General features: G+C 36.9%; 3 protein-coding genes across 4 annotated transcripts in view; 2 read left to right on the top strand and 1 right to left on the bottom strand.

Annotated features, from left to right (window-relative positions):
• Nucleotides 1-317: 317 nt before the first annotated feature.
• Nucleotides 318-4,749, top strand: ccdc174 (coiled-coil domain containing 174). Its single transcript, XM_039689383.2, has 12 exons — nucleotides 318-474; nucleotides 684-788; nucleotides 876-976; nucleotides 1,064-1,122; nucleotides 1,244-1,397; nucleotides 1,501-1,596; nucleotides 1,688-1,824; nucleotides 1,939-2,033; nucleotides 2,933-3,062; nucleotides 3,194-3,334; nucleotides 3,437-4,423; nucleotides 4,507-4,749. Exons 1-11 carry the CDS (start codon nucleotides 433-435, stop codon nucleotides 3,742-3,744), a joined length of 1,368 nt encoding a protein of 455 aa, XP_039545317.2. The 5' UTR covers nucleotides 318-432; the 3' UTR covers nucleotides 3,745-4,423; nucleotides 4,507-4,749.
• LOC120491496 (sorting nexin-5) lies at nucleotides 4,513-9,963 on the top strand. The gene is made up of 14 exons (XM_039689387.2): nucleotides 4,513-4,547; nucleotides 5,037-5,144; nucleotides 5,220-5,327; nucleotides 5,929-5,998; nucleotides 6,464-6,591; nucleotides 7,076-7,159; nucleotides 7,328-7,402; nucleotides 7,499-7,529; nucleotides 7,608-7,692; nucleotides 7,809-7,848; nucleotides 7,942-8,028; nucleotides 9,255-9,344; nucleotides 9,469-9,534; nucleotides 9,693-9,963. The coding sequence occupies exons 1-14, from the start codon at nucleotides 4,545-4,547 to the stop codon at nucleotides 9,834-9,836; spliced, it is 1,119 nt and encodes a 372-aa protein (XP_039545321.1). The 5' UTR covers nucleotides 4,513-4,544; the 3' UTR covers nucleotides 9,837-9,963.
• A 1,738-nt stretch (nucleotides 9,964-11,701) lies between these two features.
• slc4a8 (solute carrier family 4 member 8) overlaps nucleotides 11,702-17,993 on the bottom strand; it is a 32,971-nt gene continuing 26,679 nt past the window's right edge. Inside the window, exons 14-25 of one of the 2 annotated variants that reach the window (XM_039689363.2) lie at nucleotides 17,719-17,964; nucleotides 17,414-17,519; nucleotides 16,784-16,945; nucleotides 16,577-16,690; nucleotides 14,870-15,031; nucleotides 14,520-14,771; nucleotides 14,344-14,412; nucleotides 14,082-14,255; nucleotides 13,622-13,750; nucleotides 13,014-13,123; nucleotides 12,714-12,822; nucleotides 11,702-12,354 (exon numbers count right to left, since the gene is read on the bottom strand). In XM_039689363.2, the coding sequence (XP_039545297.2) occupies nucleotides 12,343-12,354; nucleotides 12,714-12,822; nucleotides 13,014-13,123; nucleotides 13,622-13,750; nucleotides 14,082-14,255; nucleotides 14,344-14,412; nucleotides 14,520-14,771; nucleotides 14,870-15,031; nucleotides 16,577-16,690; nucleotides 16,784-16,945; nucleotides 17,414-17,519; nucleotides 17,719-17,964 (1,645 nt within the window). In that variant the 3' untranslated portion in view covers nucleotides 11,702-12,342. Of the gene's footprint in view, nucleotides 12,355-12,713; nucleotides 12,823-13,013; nucleotides 13,127-13,621; nucleotides 13,751-14,081; nucleotides 14,256-14,343; nucleotides 14,413-14,519; nucleotides 14,772-14,869; nucleotides 15,032-16,576; nucleotides 16,691-16,783; nucleotides 16,946-17,413; nucleotides 17,520-17,718; nucleotides 17,965-17,993 lie in introns of both variants that reach the window. The other variant, XM_039689362.2, reaches the window with a different exon arrangement.

The following is a 17,993-nucleotide window of genomic DNA, read 5'->3' as shown; positions in this document are numbered from 1 at the left end:
ACGTATTTTTATGGGTCTGAATAACATTCATTTTATTTTTATCAATAATAATAAATAATGTAGCATAAAGTGACACTTTTATGGAGAATATCAGTTTATGGGCCATTACTTTGCCAGTCAGGCTGGGATACTAACCAGCTACCACCTGTTCGACCATCTTAAACTCGCTAATCCAGCTTTCCCAACTTCGTCTGGTTTCTTTTTTTATATTTCGTTGCGTAACGCCTATGTTGGATATTTAACATGGCAGAAACGTATAAACATGTTTTATTTACGCCATAAAAATGGAAAACTGGTTTTAAAATATTGTTGTAGTTTGACCTTCGAGACGGCAGATGGCAGGCTACATTTATTCTTTTCAGCATTTTTTGACACTGTTGTGCTCTCTGGATGTCATTGCTTACCTGCTATATCACCTAATCAACAGTTAACATGGATAAAAAGAAGAAACCATACACTGTTACAGCGTCATCGGTGAATAATAATATCTTATCTCTTTTTGAACAAGACACTTCCCACAATTTTAGTTTTGTTTGTGTGTTATGTTATAGTTAGCTTAGCATCACAGCTGACAGCAGCAGACTTGCATTGTGCATCTTTACCTGCTTTTTAAACTGGGAATGCTGGACCGATCCTAAAATATTTTGTACAACGTATAAGTTACTTTTCAATGTACATTTCAGCTGGTTGATTTGAAAGCGGAATTATATCGGAAGCAGGAGAAATTTAAGCACGACAGACTTGGCCAAGATGCAGGAGCAGCACAGAAGTCCAAGACAAAAATAAAAGTAAGACACGAGCAGTTCATATTAGATGATATCATTCAATAATTATAAGCCTGTTGTAATTGTAATTGTGTGTTTATGTGCTCACAGAAGCCCAATATCTGGACTAAACAAAATGAAGGAGTCAATGTACGAGCCGAGAGAGACGTTCAGCAAACGGTTGAGGAAGAAAACACACTGGACAAATCCAGGTGAATACTAGACTCTTTTTTTGCAGGTATTCATAGTCCAGTAAAACATTATTCTGATTCTTTATATCCTCTTCGTCAATTATGCAGGCAAAAATTGGAGGAAAAGGCTCGTCTTTATGAACAAATGACAAAAGGAGATTTCCCAGGTATATGCTTGTTGTTGACCATCCCAAATTCAAGCATTTCACTTCTTGAATAATTTTTAACACTGCTTTGGGTGTTTTGTAAATGAACTAATATAGAAGTTGACAATTGTTTTATATTTAGATGAGGAGACTGAAAGTCTTTTTCTGGTGGACTTCACCCAGAAGATCATCAACCAGAGGAATGAACCACAGACATACACTACACGGGACCGAGATGGAGAGGACTCTGATGTGAACGTCCCTATTCCAGACCCACAGAATGCAAATGAAGAATGGTACGGTGTGTTTATAAATATATTTTGAACCTGATTACGAGGCAATATGATTTGAACTCAACTACGGATTGTCTTAATTGCTCTCTCTCTCTCTCTCTTGCAGGGTGGACTATGTTGATGCATTAGGACGTTCTCGAAGATGTTTGAGGAAAGACCTACCTGGTTTTCAGAAAATGGATCAAGATCTCCAGAACAAGAGGTATGTTTATTGTTCTTACCTTTGCTATGTTTTTTTATTTTTATCTAATTGCCATTGGTTGTGCTCCATATTTATCTATTATTATGTACAGGGTGACTGGCACTGACAGGACGCTGTTATCTGATGACATGAGGAGAGAAATGCAGCGAGAGCAGTGGGAGAAAGAGGAAGAGGAGCAGATGAAGAGACCTGTTGGACCCATTCACTATGAAAATATCAAAGAGCAAGGTGAAGGACAGGAGTGATCTCTAGACACACCGAAACCTGTCTAATGCGTTGAAAACGCCTTTAAGTAGTGCTTCTTTGAGAGTGTCTCACATGAGTGTTTTGTGTCTGTTTCAGAGGCCAGAGAGCTGGGTGTTGGGTATTTTGCTTTTGACCAGGATGAGGACCGACGTAGAAAACAGAGAGAAACTCTAGACATGCTGAGAGATCAGGTCAGAACAACAATTAAATGAGTCACAAACTCTTTTCCAAAATGCATTGAGACTTGAGGTGCACTGATATGAAAATTCTGGCTGATGCTGATACGCTCGTTAAATATTGTGATCCATATTATTATTATTATTGACCATTAAAAATGGCTTGATATTTCTATACCATTTTGTATATACTATTAGCCTGGGAAAACCCAGACAACTTCCAACAAATTTAGATTTGCTCTGAAAGTTAGTCATTCAAGCCCATTTCCAATCCGTCGAAATCGCGGCTCCAATCAAAAATGTTGGGGCGGGCTTTACACGATGTTGACAGCGCTGGGATTTTGAAGCAGATTTTGTTGCGGACATTACAAAGATGGACGCCGCCGTCGAACATCACTCGCTCGAATCAGCTATCGCGTCTGTTTTAAGCGATTTGAACGTTTCCTTTTTGTTAAAAACCGAGCAAAGAACAACACTCGGCCGCCGCTCTACATACGTCATCTCCTTCATCGCTCTGATTAGTTTTAGGTCTACCCGCGACGTCCGTTGGTGACGCCCCTCTGGAAATGATTCGTCTATGACGCTTTGCCAGACCATAACTCAGTTACAACTGAGAATGGTCTGGTTTTAACCAGGCTAATATAGTATATAAATAGGGTAAATCACTAAAAACTAATAATAATAAAAATTAAATACAAGTGAATATTGGCATCACAGTAGTATATAATTGATAAAATGAAAGACAGTTAATTGAGTTATATTGTTATTGTTATTAAAGATTAACACTATATTTTTAAACGGTGTGCTTGGCTTCTATACTATTGGCTGTGATTGAAACGGTCTTCTTCAGCTTCTCTACTATTGACTGCATTGTAAATTATTTAGGTTTACAAACTAGTTTATTTTCTCTGCAGACCACAGAACAGCGCAGCAAACGTGAGCAACTGAAGGATAAGCGGAAATCCCTTCTTGAAGCTCGACTCGCTAAAGTGAGGATGAGAAGGCTAAAGAAAAGCAAGCTGGAGCCAGGGGATGAAGAAGATGGTGCGTTGCTGATTATTTAACTAGTCTTTATATGCTTTAAAACATATTTAACTTGTATCTGTATGTTTGGTGGTGGTTATTTCTAAAGGTTGTGAGGATGTTTTTGGATCATGTCTGATGTTCCCTTGTAGCTCCTGCCGCTGATGGTGCTGAGAATGATGAAGATGAAATTGGACCCCTTGCAAAATTGCCGAAAGTGGAAGTGCAGATTCAGGAAAGAAAAGACACCAAACCTGGCGTTCCATATGTAAGGGAGTGGGACAGAGGCAAAGGTACATGACCTGACACACAAATGCACGGCAGATCCCTTTCTTTTCATTTGCTCCAGTGTTTACATTTGCTGTTTTTAAGAAAATGCAACTTTCCTTTTCCAGAGTTCTCCTGGGGTCAGTGGACCAGTCTTCGTCGAGAGGAGCGAGACTCCGATTTTGCTCCTCCCTCTGCTTATTTCGCCGATGACAGATGGGCCAATCACAACAGAGCAACAGACAAAGGGCAGGCTAAAGGAAAACCTGCCTTCAAGTGGTCTGAATCCCAAAGGGCCACCGAAAGAGACACAGAGAACATATCTACCCCTAGTCATCCTTCTGACATGCCCACATATGCACAACCTTCTCAACCACAGACTGCACAAACACAGAGTCTGGATGACCTGTTGTCGTTCTACAAACACTCTACGTGAACAAGTCAGAAAATCACTTAGGAAATTATAGGAAATGGCAGGCTTCATCAAGCCTGGTGCATTATGTCAGTCTTAAGCTGGAGGTACATTTAGACTTTATGTAAAATGTAACTGATTTGCAAAATTAGAATAAAGATTGACCAGATTTTTGTATGTTCTTTGTTCATCTTTTATTCCATCTCTATCTTTCTATAGTCTCAGTTTCAACCCCTTTTTTTAACCATAATTCATTTTGCCATCAATTCTGTCACCAGGTTGTAAATGTATATATAAATAACTTTTGTCAAGAAAAAACATTGATTTAACCAAAGCTACTGTTCTCTTCATCAGTTTTCTTGTTCTTAATGATTGCGAAGTGTCCTTCTACTTTGTGTTTGTCACCATCTTTTTCTTATGTTTTTATGCATACTATGAAAACTGCAGTCATGTGCAACTCATAAACTTTGCCCAGTGTAACTCTTCTTAGTTACTCAGTAGCCTATAATGAGTGTGCTTTACAAGTAACTAAGTTTGAGTGTATTCCATGTCATTTGAAAGAGGACACTAAAAAACTATATATTGGATAAAAATTCACATACAACCAAATTGCTGGACCATAGTGACCTTTGATCTAAAGGATATCCTGTCTCCGCAAAAATGTGCGTGTGAGCATTTTGTATCAACTGGAGAGAGAGGAAGGGTAAGAAAGTAGAGGTGACAAAGAGAGGACCTTAAAAAGGGTTTATGTGGAAGATTGAGAGAAGAATTTGTTGTTTTTTGAAGATTAAACCATAGTAGGAAACCTGTTTAATTCCAGTGAGATGGTAAGTAACCATTTCAAGTTGTGATTATCACATGACATAGTAACATGCTGTTCAACCATCTGCTGTTTGTAGACAATTTGTTAATACTAATGAATGCTTTAAATATCATGAAATGTAGTTTTTGTAGCATTTATTAATCTTGTTTCATATATAATTATCACATTATTATATAAAATGATTAATAAAATGAATGTATACATTCTATTGTTCATTGTTGGTTCATTCATAATCTAATTATTGTTAAACATGCATTACTGTAAGTAGATATTGTTCATTAGTTCATGATGCCTAATACAATGGTTTATGTTACTGAATTGATTGAACCTATAGTAGTAAAAAAAAAATATATATATATATAGGCTACTGGAATATTATTATTAGCTCAAGAGATTTTAGCACTTTTAAGTTTATTATAATAGTCACAATTGATTTCAAGCATTGATTTCAATTCTTGTACTGTGCAAATGAATGACTCTGTGAGTGTTTTAGGAAGGTTCAAGTGCAGAATCAGCACTAAGTGTAAGTGCGAACAGCATCAGAATCACTGATTTGACTCAGGATGGAGAAGTTATGACGTTTGCCATTACTTCCCAGAAAGTAAGATGCATAAAACAAGTTCTAAATATGTTTTGTGGAATGCTATAAACATCAATACTTAATGTTTTCCCTCAGTTGAACAGCAGTGCAGGGGTGTGTGTTTTTCGGACACATGAGGACTTTGAATGGCTTCAACAGAGTCTTTTCTCACAGGAAAATATTCCTGGGCTTCAGGGAATTATAGTGAGTCAATTCTCTAATCGCTATGCTCATTCCGTGTCAAATCAACCAAATTTTCAAAGCTTCCCTTGACTGATTTTGTTGATGTTTTTTTTCTGAAGAGAGACAAACCTTAATTGTGATGAAAGCCAATGTATGAAATACCATGAATGCATATCAACTGAGTAATGAACTATTTTGTAGAGGAGGGTCAAAATGTCGATTTTTCACCTGAGATTTGGAGTCAAACTGACTTTAGAAAGATGGCAGCATTTTGCACACCTAATTTGTTTTCAGCAGATTCTGCCATCTTTCCAGTCATGTTTGTCATTTTGATCCGCTTCTACAAAATAGTGGACTCAAAAAGTCGAAATCATATTTTGGTTGTCATCACTATTTGCTAATAATGCTAATTCTGGGTATGGATTACAATTCTTGGCCTTCATGTCACTTTACTTTATGTTAGTCTTTCTTCAGAGAAAATATGAACAAAATAAAACATTGAGCCAGGGATCTCTGATTGAGTTGGAATGACCCTACAGGTATTTGCCTATTAATTGTCACGCTAAAACCACAAGATCTATGAATGGGGAAACACTTACATGAGATGATTTTATACCCACAGTTTCCGCCTTTGCCCCCTAAAGCCCTTCCATTGCAGTCAAACATGCAGACCAAAGCACTCAAACAACTTGGTATGTATTATTTGAAAATGCACAGGCAGTGTGTGTGTGTGTGTGTGTGTGTGTGTGTGTGTGTGTGTGTGTGTGTGTGTGTGTGTGTGTGTGTGTGTGTGTGTCAGTCAGTCACCTTCATAGTGCTTTTAATAATATGGACATGTTTCAAAGCAGCTTTACTATAATAGGAAATTAAAGTTACATAGATTTTTTTGGCTGTACAGCAGCTCTAGAATAAAGTAATTGTCCAGCTGAAGTTAGTTCTCATCGATTCACTTCCATTGCAAAGATCATTAGTTATTAACTTAGGGGCCACTTACACGACACCGTTGTTACAGAAAACCCGGCCGCTAATTCGCAGAACAGAGCCTGGTGGCTCGAGAACCATTATTTATATATTTATTGTGTGTGTGTGTGTGTGGATCCCAATGATTTGATACTTTGTTTCTAATGTAACATTTATGTTTTTCTTTATGTGTTCAGGATTCCTGGCTCTAGGAAAAGATTGGCAGGGTTATTGTAAGGCTTTGGAGTTTTATCTCCAGCAGGTGGCAACACACCCAACTCTCTGCAAGTGCAAAGCACTGGACAGCTTTCTTAATAACTCTGAGGTTTACTATAAACACACACACACACACACACACACACACACACACACACACACACACACACACACACACACACACAGTGACTGTGATTTTTCATGAATCTGTATCACAGCCATTGATTGATAATACAATGGAACTGACCAGGCTAACCTGTCTTGCTGAGGTTCCCAGCTAAAACTGAAGGTAGTAGTTGTGTTTTAGAACATGGTATCTTGTAAAGTGTCATTTAGATGGTTGAGCTGTACTATCAGCTGGGTGGAGACCTGGTCACCTATATTGGAACAAAGCTACTATATGCTCTAAAAAGCAGTCTGACCGGTTCAGGCTTGCATGATCTGGTTTGTTTTTCAGCTGTGTTCTTGACCAGCTTCCTCAGCCACCTAAACCTAAGACTAGCTTTTACCCAAACTAGCTATCAGTTTTAGGAAAGATGTCAAAATCTTTGTTGATAATCTGACTTTTGTCATTGCATGTGTTGTTTGACTAGTCTCCTGGAAAACAGAGAGGCAGGAGAGGAATCTTTAATCGCCTTAGTCAGGCTGTGGAGGAGATGAGGAAGGAAAGTCATAAGGTATTTGTGTAAAAGTTTGTTGTTCATTTGAGTGATTTATGCAGGTGTTCATCCCATCCACCTCTGGGAAAGTCAACACTGTGTAGTCATATGATATATGACTGACAATATAAACTTAATAGATATATGAATGTGATTTATATAATTTGTAAAATGTTATATCCCCAGGATGTGGACAACTTCTTTCAGAACGAGAGAAATAAAAACACAAATATTGCCACTTTGTCAAAGGTTGCCACAGAGGTACACTATTTAAGCTGTTTTTCAGTTTTTATCTGGCCAGTGCACTGTTAGTCATTTTATAATTCAATGTGCAATATTGTGTTCTTCTCTCAATAGAAATTAATCGATGTTGTGATGACAGAGCAAAGTAAGTCACTGCTAGAAGTTTTCACACATCATTTAGAAACACAGTAGGCTTATTTATATCAGTGTTTGTGTTTTACAGAGCTTGCTTTGGCCTGTGGACATTTCTCCACATCTCTTCATCTTTGTGTGAATCAGGACGATGCAGCTGCTGTAGCTTTCTCCAAGTTAGAAATTTTACTTAATAAAATGACCTCTTGTTTCAGCATTAATGTGCATGCTTAAGTGAATGTTGGTTATTATGAGAGGATAATCAGTTTATTCAGATGTTGTGTTTCTTTAGGGTTTGTTTGAAGCTGTCTGATATTATTGAGGCAGTAAAGGTAAGTGCACTTTGTCATTCCTTTATGTATTTTTATATAAAAAAATATTGAATTCTAAAATTTGATTTTTTAAATTTTTTATTTTAACTTTAGCAAAACTTTGAGAAAGTTGCCAGTAACAACCTAAGCACTCTTGGTTTGGGTCTGGACCTGGAGTCTCGCTACCAAGAGGCAGAGAAAGTATGTTTTATAAAATGCCTAAGCATGACTTTGATTTTTATGCGTGATATTGCTTTTATGCAATAGTAACTAACCTTTTAGATACAGTATTACCAGTGACTTTGTCTTTTTTTGCTGTGCAACAAAAGAAAAGCTCTAAACAAAGACACTGCAGGATTACTGTTGCGTTTTTCATTCCTGGATGATGTTCATTCCTGAACTTTCAGACAGTGTCAGTAAAAAAATCCCCACCATAATGCCCAAGTCACAGACAGATTTGCCTATTTTAATTTTAATTTAGTATTTATTCATTTATTTTTCAGTTATTTATTTCAGTTTATTTTAGGTTACTGTCATGAGTTGGAAGGATGAACCCAATTGCAGACAGCAAGTAACTCAAAATAAGGTTTTATTAATGACGAAAACAGAAAACAAAACCCACGATGGGGCAAAACAAGAACAGGTAGCAAACACTAAACTAAGACTCCGATAATAAACTCACAGACAAGACTAGATACACACTTCTTACAATATGATCAACAGAGAACTTACAGCTAGACTCACACGAGGTTTGACAAGGTAAGGAAGACAATGTACCGACACAGGACAGCAAACACAAGAGGATTAAATAGGGAGAAACTAATGAGGGAAACAGCTGACACTAACAGGGCAATAATGACTAAACAAGGATAACAAGGGGGCGGGGTTATGAGACAAGACAACGCAAGCACACAGCCCAAACAAATGGCCATGTGCTTACACAGAAAACATGGTTCTGCCATGATCCTGCCACAAGACTAGGAAAAATAAGCGATGTGATGGCAGAATCATGACAGTTACATCAAGTTAAACTAAATGATAATGAGACTTGTTGCCGTACTATTTGTTTTTTTCTTCAGTTAACGTTTATTTTCTCAAGTAACAAATGTTTTTAATGTTTTAGTTTTAGTTAACTATAATAACAGACTAAAAGATTGTCTGGAAAACGCAGGCAAGTGGAGTGATACAGTGAAAAGTCTTTGTGCTGCTTGAGTCAAGACTGTATATCTGATCTCCTAGTCTCAACCAATCAAATTTTAGGGCTGGAACTATTTGTTTAAAAAACTCATGTCAGTATTTAAACATAAGCCCCAAAACATTAATTCGGTCAAGTGTGTTCAAACTCCTCCATATATATGTTGTGTTGAATGCAGGTTTGTATTAAATGTAATGAAATCTAACCCAAGGCTGCTGTCTATTTCTAACAGGAGATGCTCTTCAGAAGAACCTGTAAACTGATAGAGCTGGAAAATGTTAAGAAGACTACAGAAAAAGCCAAGGCCAATAAGAGAGAAGTGGTATGTTTTTAATGTGTATCTTTCATATATTTCTCTGTCCACATACACACGTCCACACTAAAAGTGTTCACATCATATTTAACTGGGAAATTCAGATGAAGTCTCTCTGTGTCTGATACTGTAGATGGAAGCGTTTCAAAAAGCTGTTGAGAAAGAGTTTAACCTGATTTCATCTGTGGCTAAAGAAGAGGTAAATGCTGTGACTAATGTTAAACCCACCTGCTAAATGTATTACACTGGAAACCTGACTGACATGACTTCTGATTCTTCATTTTAAAGTAATGTTAATTGCACATTGTACATTTATAGAGGGTATATATGTATTTATTGGACTAATGTATGTTGTAGATTGAGCGCTTTCATAGCTCCCGAGTGAATGTGATGAAGAACTTCCTGATTGGCTGGTGTGAACAGCAGCTCAACACAGCGAAAGAGTGTGCTGAACTCTACTCTCAGCATCTTGAAGCTTGCAGAAACATGTATTCAGAATGAATGAAACAAACAGGTGATAGATCATAAGAATATTTTTGGTAAGACTGCTAAAAATAGAAAATATATAATGAAATGATAAAAGTGCAATGTAAATTCGGTTAATTCTCATCTTTTTGAAAAAAAGAAACTGTCCTCTTTAATCTGATTGTGGCCTACATAATGGTTTTCAGCTTTTAATGCTGAAAAGTCATCTAACTTTAACTTCCATTTCCACAATTCAAAGTTAGACTATAGATTCAGAAGTGAACTTTGTCTTATGTAAGCTTGCAGTAAAGCAATAAAACCCATGATTGTTTCTACTTCGCAAACATGGTCAATTCTGAGGTGATGGTTTAATAATACAGCTCAAAAAGAAACATTTATAATGAGTTGCTGTTTGTAAAATAGTAAGAACCATGAGCACGTTATTAAGGTAGAAAAAGTTTATTCCAGCTGGGAGACCCGTGGACATGGCAAATTATTTTCTGTCATCAAAAAATCAACACTAGCATTAAGCCGCCTCTTGTTAAGTCTGGGAGGCCATCTGTCTTTCCATTCATCAGGAACCAACTTCCAGTCCACTGCTATTAAAACATTATCAAATTAATTTCGGAGATCATATTTGAAATATCTTCTAATAATTTCTGGTTTTGTGCTGCATTGTTAAATCCATAAATATTAATTAGAATGAAATATATATATATATATATATATATATATATATATATATACTATAATTTTTTAGTACTACCATCAACCAGTGACCACTTCTATCAGCTTGGTGAACGATGACTTCCCCAGGACATTTGTTAAAACATATGCCACTCCTCCAGAATGGTTAGACCCATGGCTGAAAAAAATATTTACTATATATATTTACACACACACACACACACAAAAAAAAAAAAAACACGTACACAACTGTTAACAGGTTCATTTTGTTCATAAAATCTCAAATTTATTGGAATGAAAGACATTCTCTTTGAGCACATCCCAGCATTAACATGTGAAGAGTTCAGATGCAAAAGCCTCTAAATGCCATTTGAAATTTTCTTCTTTAATGATGATTTTTATCAAACTTGTATATTTAAGTTCAGTCATTTCACTTAAATAACAATTAATAGGTAATTATCATTGCCATTTAAGTGAAATTACTGAACTTAAATATACAAGTTTGATAAAAATCATCATTAAAGGAGAAAATTTCAAATGGCATTTAGAGGCTTTTGCATCTGAACTCTTCATGTACAATCAAGTCAACGAGAACATTTCCGTGAACAAAAAAGCCATGGAGGGGACCAAAAAAAGAAAGAAGATAATTTAGTAATTCAATGTCAAGCTGGGAAATTTCTTCATTCCTCGACATTCCAAAGATGAGTTTACATTCTGAATTAATATATCGACCTTCTACTATCATCTGAAGGCAAAGTACAGCTGTAACCCATTCATATTAACAGCTAGTGTCTTCCTGTACCTGCTCAACTAATTTTATTAAAATACATTTATATAAAAAAAGAAAATTCTTTACTTAAAATAACTATCACACTGTTATACTCTATATAATAATAACTCCATTTAAAATATAAAATCATATCAGTATATCTACACAAAGTGCAACTGTAAATAAAGTGTTATTTCACTGAGGTCAAAAACATAAACATATTTTTACCTCTTTCAGTGCAGAAACTACTTGTGGGTGTTTTAAAAGTGCGGGGAGGTAGTCTAAGGAGATGGCTTATTACTGGGATTTATGACCAGAAAGGGTATTCAAATGAGTCCAGTTTACACTCAACATGGTGCCTCAAATGACTGGTGAGGTTTCAGACTTTGAAATGGTGGTAAAAACACTTACTTCATACTGTACTTATCCATTAGTATCCCTGGTGATCTAACCACATAGAAGCCTTTTATTGCTCAATATTACAATATAACAATACAACACGCTCAATAAAAATAGACAAGTCTGTCTATATACTGGATAAGAACTGATTTGGTTCATATAGGTCTAATGTAACTGATGGCTATTTATACTGGCACAAAAATAGATCAAACTGAGGTTATTATTCTGATCAGCCATTTGGCTTAAACATACATACTTATTGTGGATGTTTAGACGATGAACAAAGCACACATATCCAGTAATATTTACAGCAAGTATTATACTTAAAATGAGAACATTTAAACAACTCTATTATTCAAAACTGAGAACCAGACAATTACAAAAATGTTAAATAAAAATACATGTACACTACAGCACAGCACAGCACAGAGACCTATATGTATGCTAAAGCTCAGCTAAAACTTAAAAACAACCTGGATTCGGTAGGAGAATATGTTGCACATATGCACAAACACACACTGACACACCAATATCTCACACAGCTATACATAAACAGTCTGAGAAACAGTGGAAAGGAGTCAACTAATATCTGTGTGTTTTTAGCACATGGCCGCTTTTCAGCACAAGTCAGCTGAATTTCAAACAACTGATGCCAAGAATGTAATTTCTTCTTTCTGTGGGGTTACTTCACGGAACCTCCTGTGTCGAGAAAAACACACAGATAAAGAAACATGAAATCACCAAACAAAACTTCTCAGCAGTTTAAAAGCCATTTTGTTGTCTAATAATCATCTCGCTACCAGCATTAGAGAGGTCATATTATGCCCTTTTACAAAGTTTTGATTTTGTTTTATGGGGCGGGAATCAAGACTCAAGACTATAATCGAGGAGCTTCAGCTTGCTCACTGATACAGAGAATAACATAACATTACGCACTTAATAAAGTTGGAAAAAAAGCATAATAGGTCCTCTTTAACATAGAAAAGTATTAGACACAAGGGTAAGAAAGGAAATTCAAGGAGCCAACACTTAAAAGGATGGAAAGAGAGCGTTCTTGCCTTTTTATGTGTACTTGAACGCTGTGTGTCCTTGTGATTGGAATTGAGGGATTTCCACACAGTGGTTTTAGACATTTCATGAGATATGTTAATATCAGAGGGATCGTTCCTGGACAACAGGTGGACACAGTTGAGGAGAGGGCAGGAGAAGGGCACAAAGGGAAAGGTGAGTGTTTGTAAGTACACATTCACAGTGGACATTGTGGTGTCTAAGCTCATTTTACATGAGTCTGACTGTTGGACCAAGGGTTTGCGATAAGCCACAGTGTTTGCATAGAGCTTCTGATAGCAGTTTGTTACCTGGGGTCTGGTGTTTTAGGTGAGTGTAGAGGTTTGCTCTCCAATGGGATCTGCACTGTGTCTTTGTCTTCTAATTTCTCAGAGTCATCCACCAGCATCTCCTGTGATTCCTGCTACTCATAAACACATACATGCAGCCTCCTTCGTTGTATATGACAAACCACAATGCAAGGTTGGGTTGATGTATTAGTTTCAGTATCAGTTTACATGCATAATTTGTTTGAAAGATCATGTTAGGGTTGTTCAGGGTGGAGCCCTAACATACAACTCCATGGTGTACTGCTAATTTAATATTTTATGAATATAATAATGATTTAATAGTATGTGGAACTATAATTAAGTGAAAAATAAACATTTCAAATAGTAGTGCGTCATGATTTTGCGTCTTTTTTAATTTAATTTTATTATGTTGCTTTAACTTTATTAAGTTTTTAAAGTGCATCACTTTGGCAAACGTTAAATGTTACATTTTCTGCCCATAAAGAAATTTACAACAATGCACATTACTGCATAGTTTAGAAAGTAGTGTTTCCAGGGTGGATTTAAAAAAAAAAAAAGATTGTTTGGATACCATTTGCTATAATAAACTCTGCATATGATTCACAAACCTCCTCTGCCTTTTTGGAATCATCATCCAGCTTCTTCTTACTCTCAGGCATCAGATCATCAAGGTAACTAAGCTCCCGATTGGAAAAGAAACAGTCCAGCAGCTTACGGATGAACACTAATGCCAGCACCTGCAGGAAATAAACACACTTATGCCACTGTTATACTTTATTACACCCATAGTTTTTAAATCAACCTCCATCACTGTTCCTGTGGCTAAAACAGTTGAGCATTGCACTATTAACACAAAGGTCATGGGTTTGATTCCCAGGCAATGCATGAACTGATAAAATGTACTGTATTTTTCAAAAGCTTTGGATAAAAGTATCTGTCAAACTAATATATATGATTATTTCACACCAGAAAAACTCCAAAAAAGCGATGTTTTATTCTAGTATTGAATTGTTAAGAAAGTTTTAACCTCCTTAACATTAAAAGTATGTACTTTGTTTTGGGACGTACCATCATAGGGAAGACGATTGCGGCAGGGGAAGTTTTGATGACCCAGAGCAGCACAAGGCAGGTAAGTTGGGTTAAAGTGAACAGGTGGACTTTCCTCAGAGGAACGTGACGTAGATAAATAAAGTCTGGCTGGTGCTTCGCTGGCATGCCAAACAACTTCAGACGGTCAAAGAACTGAGCAAGAAAGGGCGGAGAAAGATGACAAGTAACTGACAAGTCACTGTGTACATGTCTATGTTTAGTGTCAGATGAATGTCTCTACCTGAATGCCTTTCAGAGATGATGCGCCCATATAAAGAAAAACACCATAGAGAACTGGCATGGGAATGAACTGTAAAACACAAAGCAGTCCTTTAAGATATTTTGTAATCTAATGCATTAAGTATGCCTAATTTAAGTAGGCCACATATTATATGTAACTAGATTTTGTGCGATTACCTGTAATGCCCCAGTCATGAACACAGAGCAGCCCATCAGAAGGAAAATGACCAGCCCAGTAAGCCTTTGCTCTCTAATACCCAGAAATCGAGGTTGCTCCCCAGGGGCGGAGCTTTCAGACTCCAGCTTCAGGCTGTTGACGTGGGAAATTGACAGGACAGTTGCTGCGACAAACCAGGGCAACCCCATTATAGAACATACAGCTAACATCACTCCAACCATCAGAAGATCCAAATGGTACCCGCAGCCTTTCTGTGAAGAGGAAATAGAGCAGATACTGATCACACACACATATGATCAGTAGAGAGACACACAACCTCTGTAAAGGCTATTTTAAAAAATATGCATACTACAAGTTTGTGCTCCTTGCGGTTTATTATGACGGCGGTGATCTGTTGGTCCATGAAGATGAGGATGGTGCAGAGAAGAGCTGGTATTGAGGCAGCCAACACAGTCCACCATGGGTTTCGCCCAATGGGGTTTATTAGCCAACCCCGGTCATCACGTGTGGGCTGTAAACACAAGGAGAAATGTAACAAAATAGCACTGTAATCATACTTTCTCCATTTTTATTTAAGTGTATTACTGATCCTTTTTAATGTGAGGAAAACTAAAAAAAACTGCACTGTGAATTAGAGTTTCATATATTTTTCATCTTTTATAGTATTACCTAAGAAACTAACACATGTTCAGAAGCTATTTCTTCCTTCTTTATTGTCCAGGGTCACATGATCCTTACAAAATCATTCTAAAATGCTGAGTGATTTGTCACAAAGTAGATGTTACGATTCCTGTTTTGGGACTCTTATTTTGATATGCCTCCCATTGTTCCTGTGTTTGCCTTGTTTCCTTAGCTACCTGGTTTGTTTTCTTGGTTACCCTTGTTTCTTGCCATAATGATTAATTACCATAACCTGTCCCTTGTTAGCTCCTTGATAGCTTGAAGCTTGTGCATGGTGTTTCCTCTGTTCTTTGTCTGGTGTTGTCCTTTGTGGCTGTATTGTGAGCTTAGTTTTCAGGTCTGTTTTTTACCTGCGAAGGACAGAAGTCCTTCCTGTGTGGAGTTTGCATGTTTTCCCTGTGCAGCGCATGTATCTGGATTAGCTTGGGGTATAAAGTCAATTCCATGACTCAGCATTGTCTTAATCTGTCACTGCAGGGGTGCCACTCTAATCTAATCATATGAACAAATGTTCCTATAAACAAAACACGAACAAATTGGACCAAACAGGACTGTTGTGGATTATGACTGGACAGAAAAGAACTGACTGAAGACTGAAGCAGTGCATTCATCACTAAGGTAAGCTTTGAATTTAAAAGCTTTCAAAACAGAGCTGTTAGAAAGAACTAGAGACCTCAAAGCATTCAGGAGAGCTTCTTCTCTTTACTGCCCCGCACAGATATTTCCTTTTGGGTACCAATTATACCTGGTACCAATTTCATTAGCAGCTATTTTGGTTTATTTGTCCAATTTATGTTTTATTATAGGTTAGAGCTTGCAATAATATTTGATTTGAGATTTTAATTATGATAGAACAGGCTTCACATATAAAAATATAAGCAAATGAGCAAAAGTTATAGTAAAAATTATATAGTAAAATTATGTTTCAGTTTTTCGGTTTAATTTAATTATTAAATTATTCAATGAGCACAATTTAATTGTAATTGGCTTAGCATTTTATTTATTTTTTATTAGGATTAAAATAAATATATCTCAAATATGTATGGATTTATTGTGTATAATATTATGAACACTTTACTTCAATCCAGTATATAAATATTATTTCTGAAATAGTAGCAACTGCAAAGATTTTCAAGTAAAAGTGATGCTGGATGGCATTTTGGAAATTATATTAAAAGTCCTTTCTGAAGAGCATGGATATTCCACCAGGGGGCAGAAGACATGTACTGTCCTACATAGTACACCAGTATTTTTAATCATAGTATTTAAAGCCTTAGAAAGCCATTTACCACATTTAATACATACAGTGTTATAGGGCTAAATATGCAAACACCAGTGTGTGTGTTTGGGTGCACATTTGATTATTGATTCCTACCTTGAATTTGCTGGGCACTTGTAATTTTTGGGATGGAACTCCAATGAGATAATCAAGCAGGACCATGAGAACAATGGTGAGGAACACAGCAAAATCACTGATCACTGACCGTACCTACATCACAAAAACAAATTAATACACACTTTGCATTTATTGTATACAAAATATATGCATATATGTTTGAGAATACAAGTATTTCAGCCTCACCCGTGTTGGGAAGTATCTGCTAGTCTTGAAGTCTTTCAGGAAGCTAGACAGGAAAACGGTACCGAAAAACAAGATGACTGACCAGAAGAGAACATCAGGGGTGTAGGGACCATGGTGTCCACACGCCGATCCAATAAACTGCCCCTGGAGGTCTAAACACTCCTACTCACAAACACACACACAAAGTTTGGCTCATATTTAACTGAACTGGCAGCCCAGACGCTGACTCAGTTGTGAAAATAGGATTAGCACTAAATGTGATCTGTGTGAGACTACACTGTGAAAAAACATTGCACTGCAGTAATGGGACGTGAATTGAATAACAGGACTCCTCCAACTGTATAATGTGTGTCATAAGGTGTTCTTTCATAACATGATGATGTAAGATGATGTACATGACAATGTGAGAAGTTAAAAGTGACATTTAAAGGAATATTTTGTCTTGTTAAAGCTGCAGTCCAGCATCTCTGTTCGAAATCTGCAATTGCAGTCATTCGCGGAATTATCAACTTAACGTGAGTTGTACTTCAACACCCTCGACATGGCATAGTAAGGTAAGACCATGTAAGAATGTTCAATTTTCAGTAGTTTGACTAGACTGTTTGTAAGGATTGTGGGAGGTTGAAGTACCGTTACAGTGAGGTTGCTCCATGGCACTGCAGAGGCTGTGACGTTCCTCTGATTCCACAGTTCTAGTGTTTTATTACTGGGATTATCAGGTTCTGCACACCTACAACTGATGGCATACAATGTGTTAAAATGTGTGTTCATAAACAGTCTTTCCAGTCTTAATTTCTCATTGATGTCTAGAAGAATAACTTATTCTCCTTACTTGCATATTAATTATTAACATCTAAGAACACAAAATTAGAAAGCCAGGATATATCCAGAGATCCAACTTGCATGTGTCTGCATATATGAGTTTATATACTTACTAGGCCAGTGTTAGTTTGTCCAGATTGCCATGTCTGTTGATCGGGTACAGTTCTCCAAGATGGAAAAGTTTCTCGAGTGCTTCATAAATAAAGATAATGCAGATGAGCGAAGCAAACGCTTCCTCTGTAAAACGTGTGATGTAACAGACCAAGGAGCTGGCATCTGTTGCAACAAGAATCAGACACAAGAAAGCTGTCCACAGACCAATACAAGTACGAAGGGACAGGTACGAGAGGTCGAAGTCTCTACAGGGACAGAAACAGGCAGGACAGAG

Source organism: Pimephales promelas, chromosome 8 (assembly GCF_988280905.1).
Source record: "Pimephales promelas chromosome 8, fPimPro1.hap1.1, whole genome shotgun sequence".
NCBI classification, from domain to species: Eukaryota; Metazoa; Chordata; class Actinopteri; order Cypriniformes; family Leuciscidae; genus Pimephales; species Pimephales promelas.
Note: the sequence above shows the minus strand (reverse complement) of the source record. Positions and strands in the feature narration are given on the sequence as shown.

Bases quoted from the DNA above. Each gene is read 5' to 3' on its own strand.
- ccdc174 (XM_039689383.2), top strand. From the start codon at position 433: ATGGATAAAAAGAAGAAACCATACACTGTTACAGCGTCATCG. The intron at 1,597-1,687 runs GTATGTTTATTG...TATTATGTACAG, and splicing joins CAAGATCTCCAGAACAAGAG to GGTGACTGGCACTGACAGGA. The intron at 2,034-2,932 runs GTCAGAACAACA...TTTTCTCTGCAG, and splicing joins TAGACATGCTGAGAGATCAG to ACCACAGAACAGCGCAGCAA.
- LOC120491496 (XM_039689387.2), top strand. The intron at 6,592-7,075 runs GTTTACTATAAA...TTGTTTGACTAG, and splicing joins GCTTTCTTAATAACTCTGAG to TCTCCTGGAAAACAGAGAGG. The intron at 7,849-7,941 runs GTAAGTGCACTT...TTTTAACTTTAG, and splicing joins ATATTATTGAGGCAGTAAAG to CAAAACTTTGAGAAAGTTGC.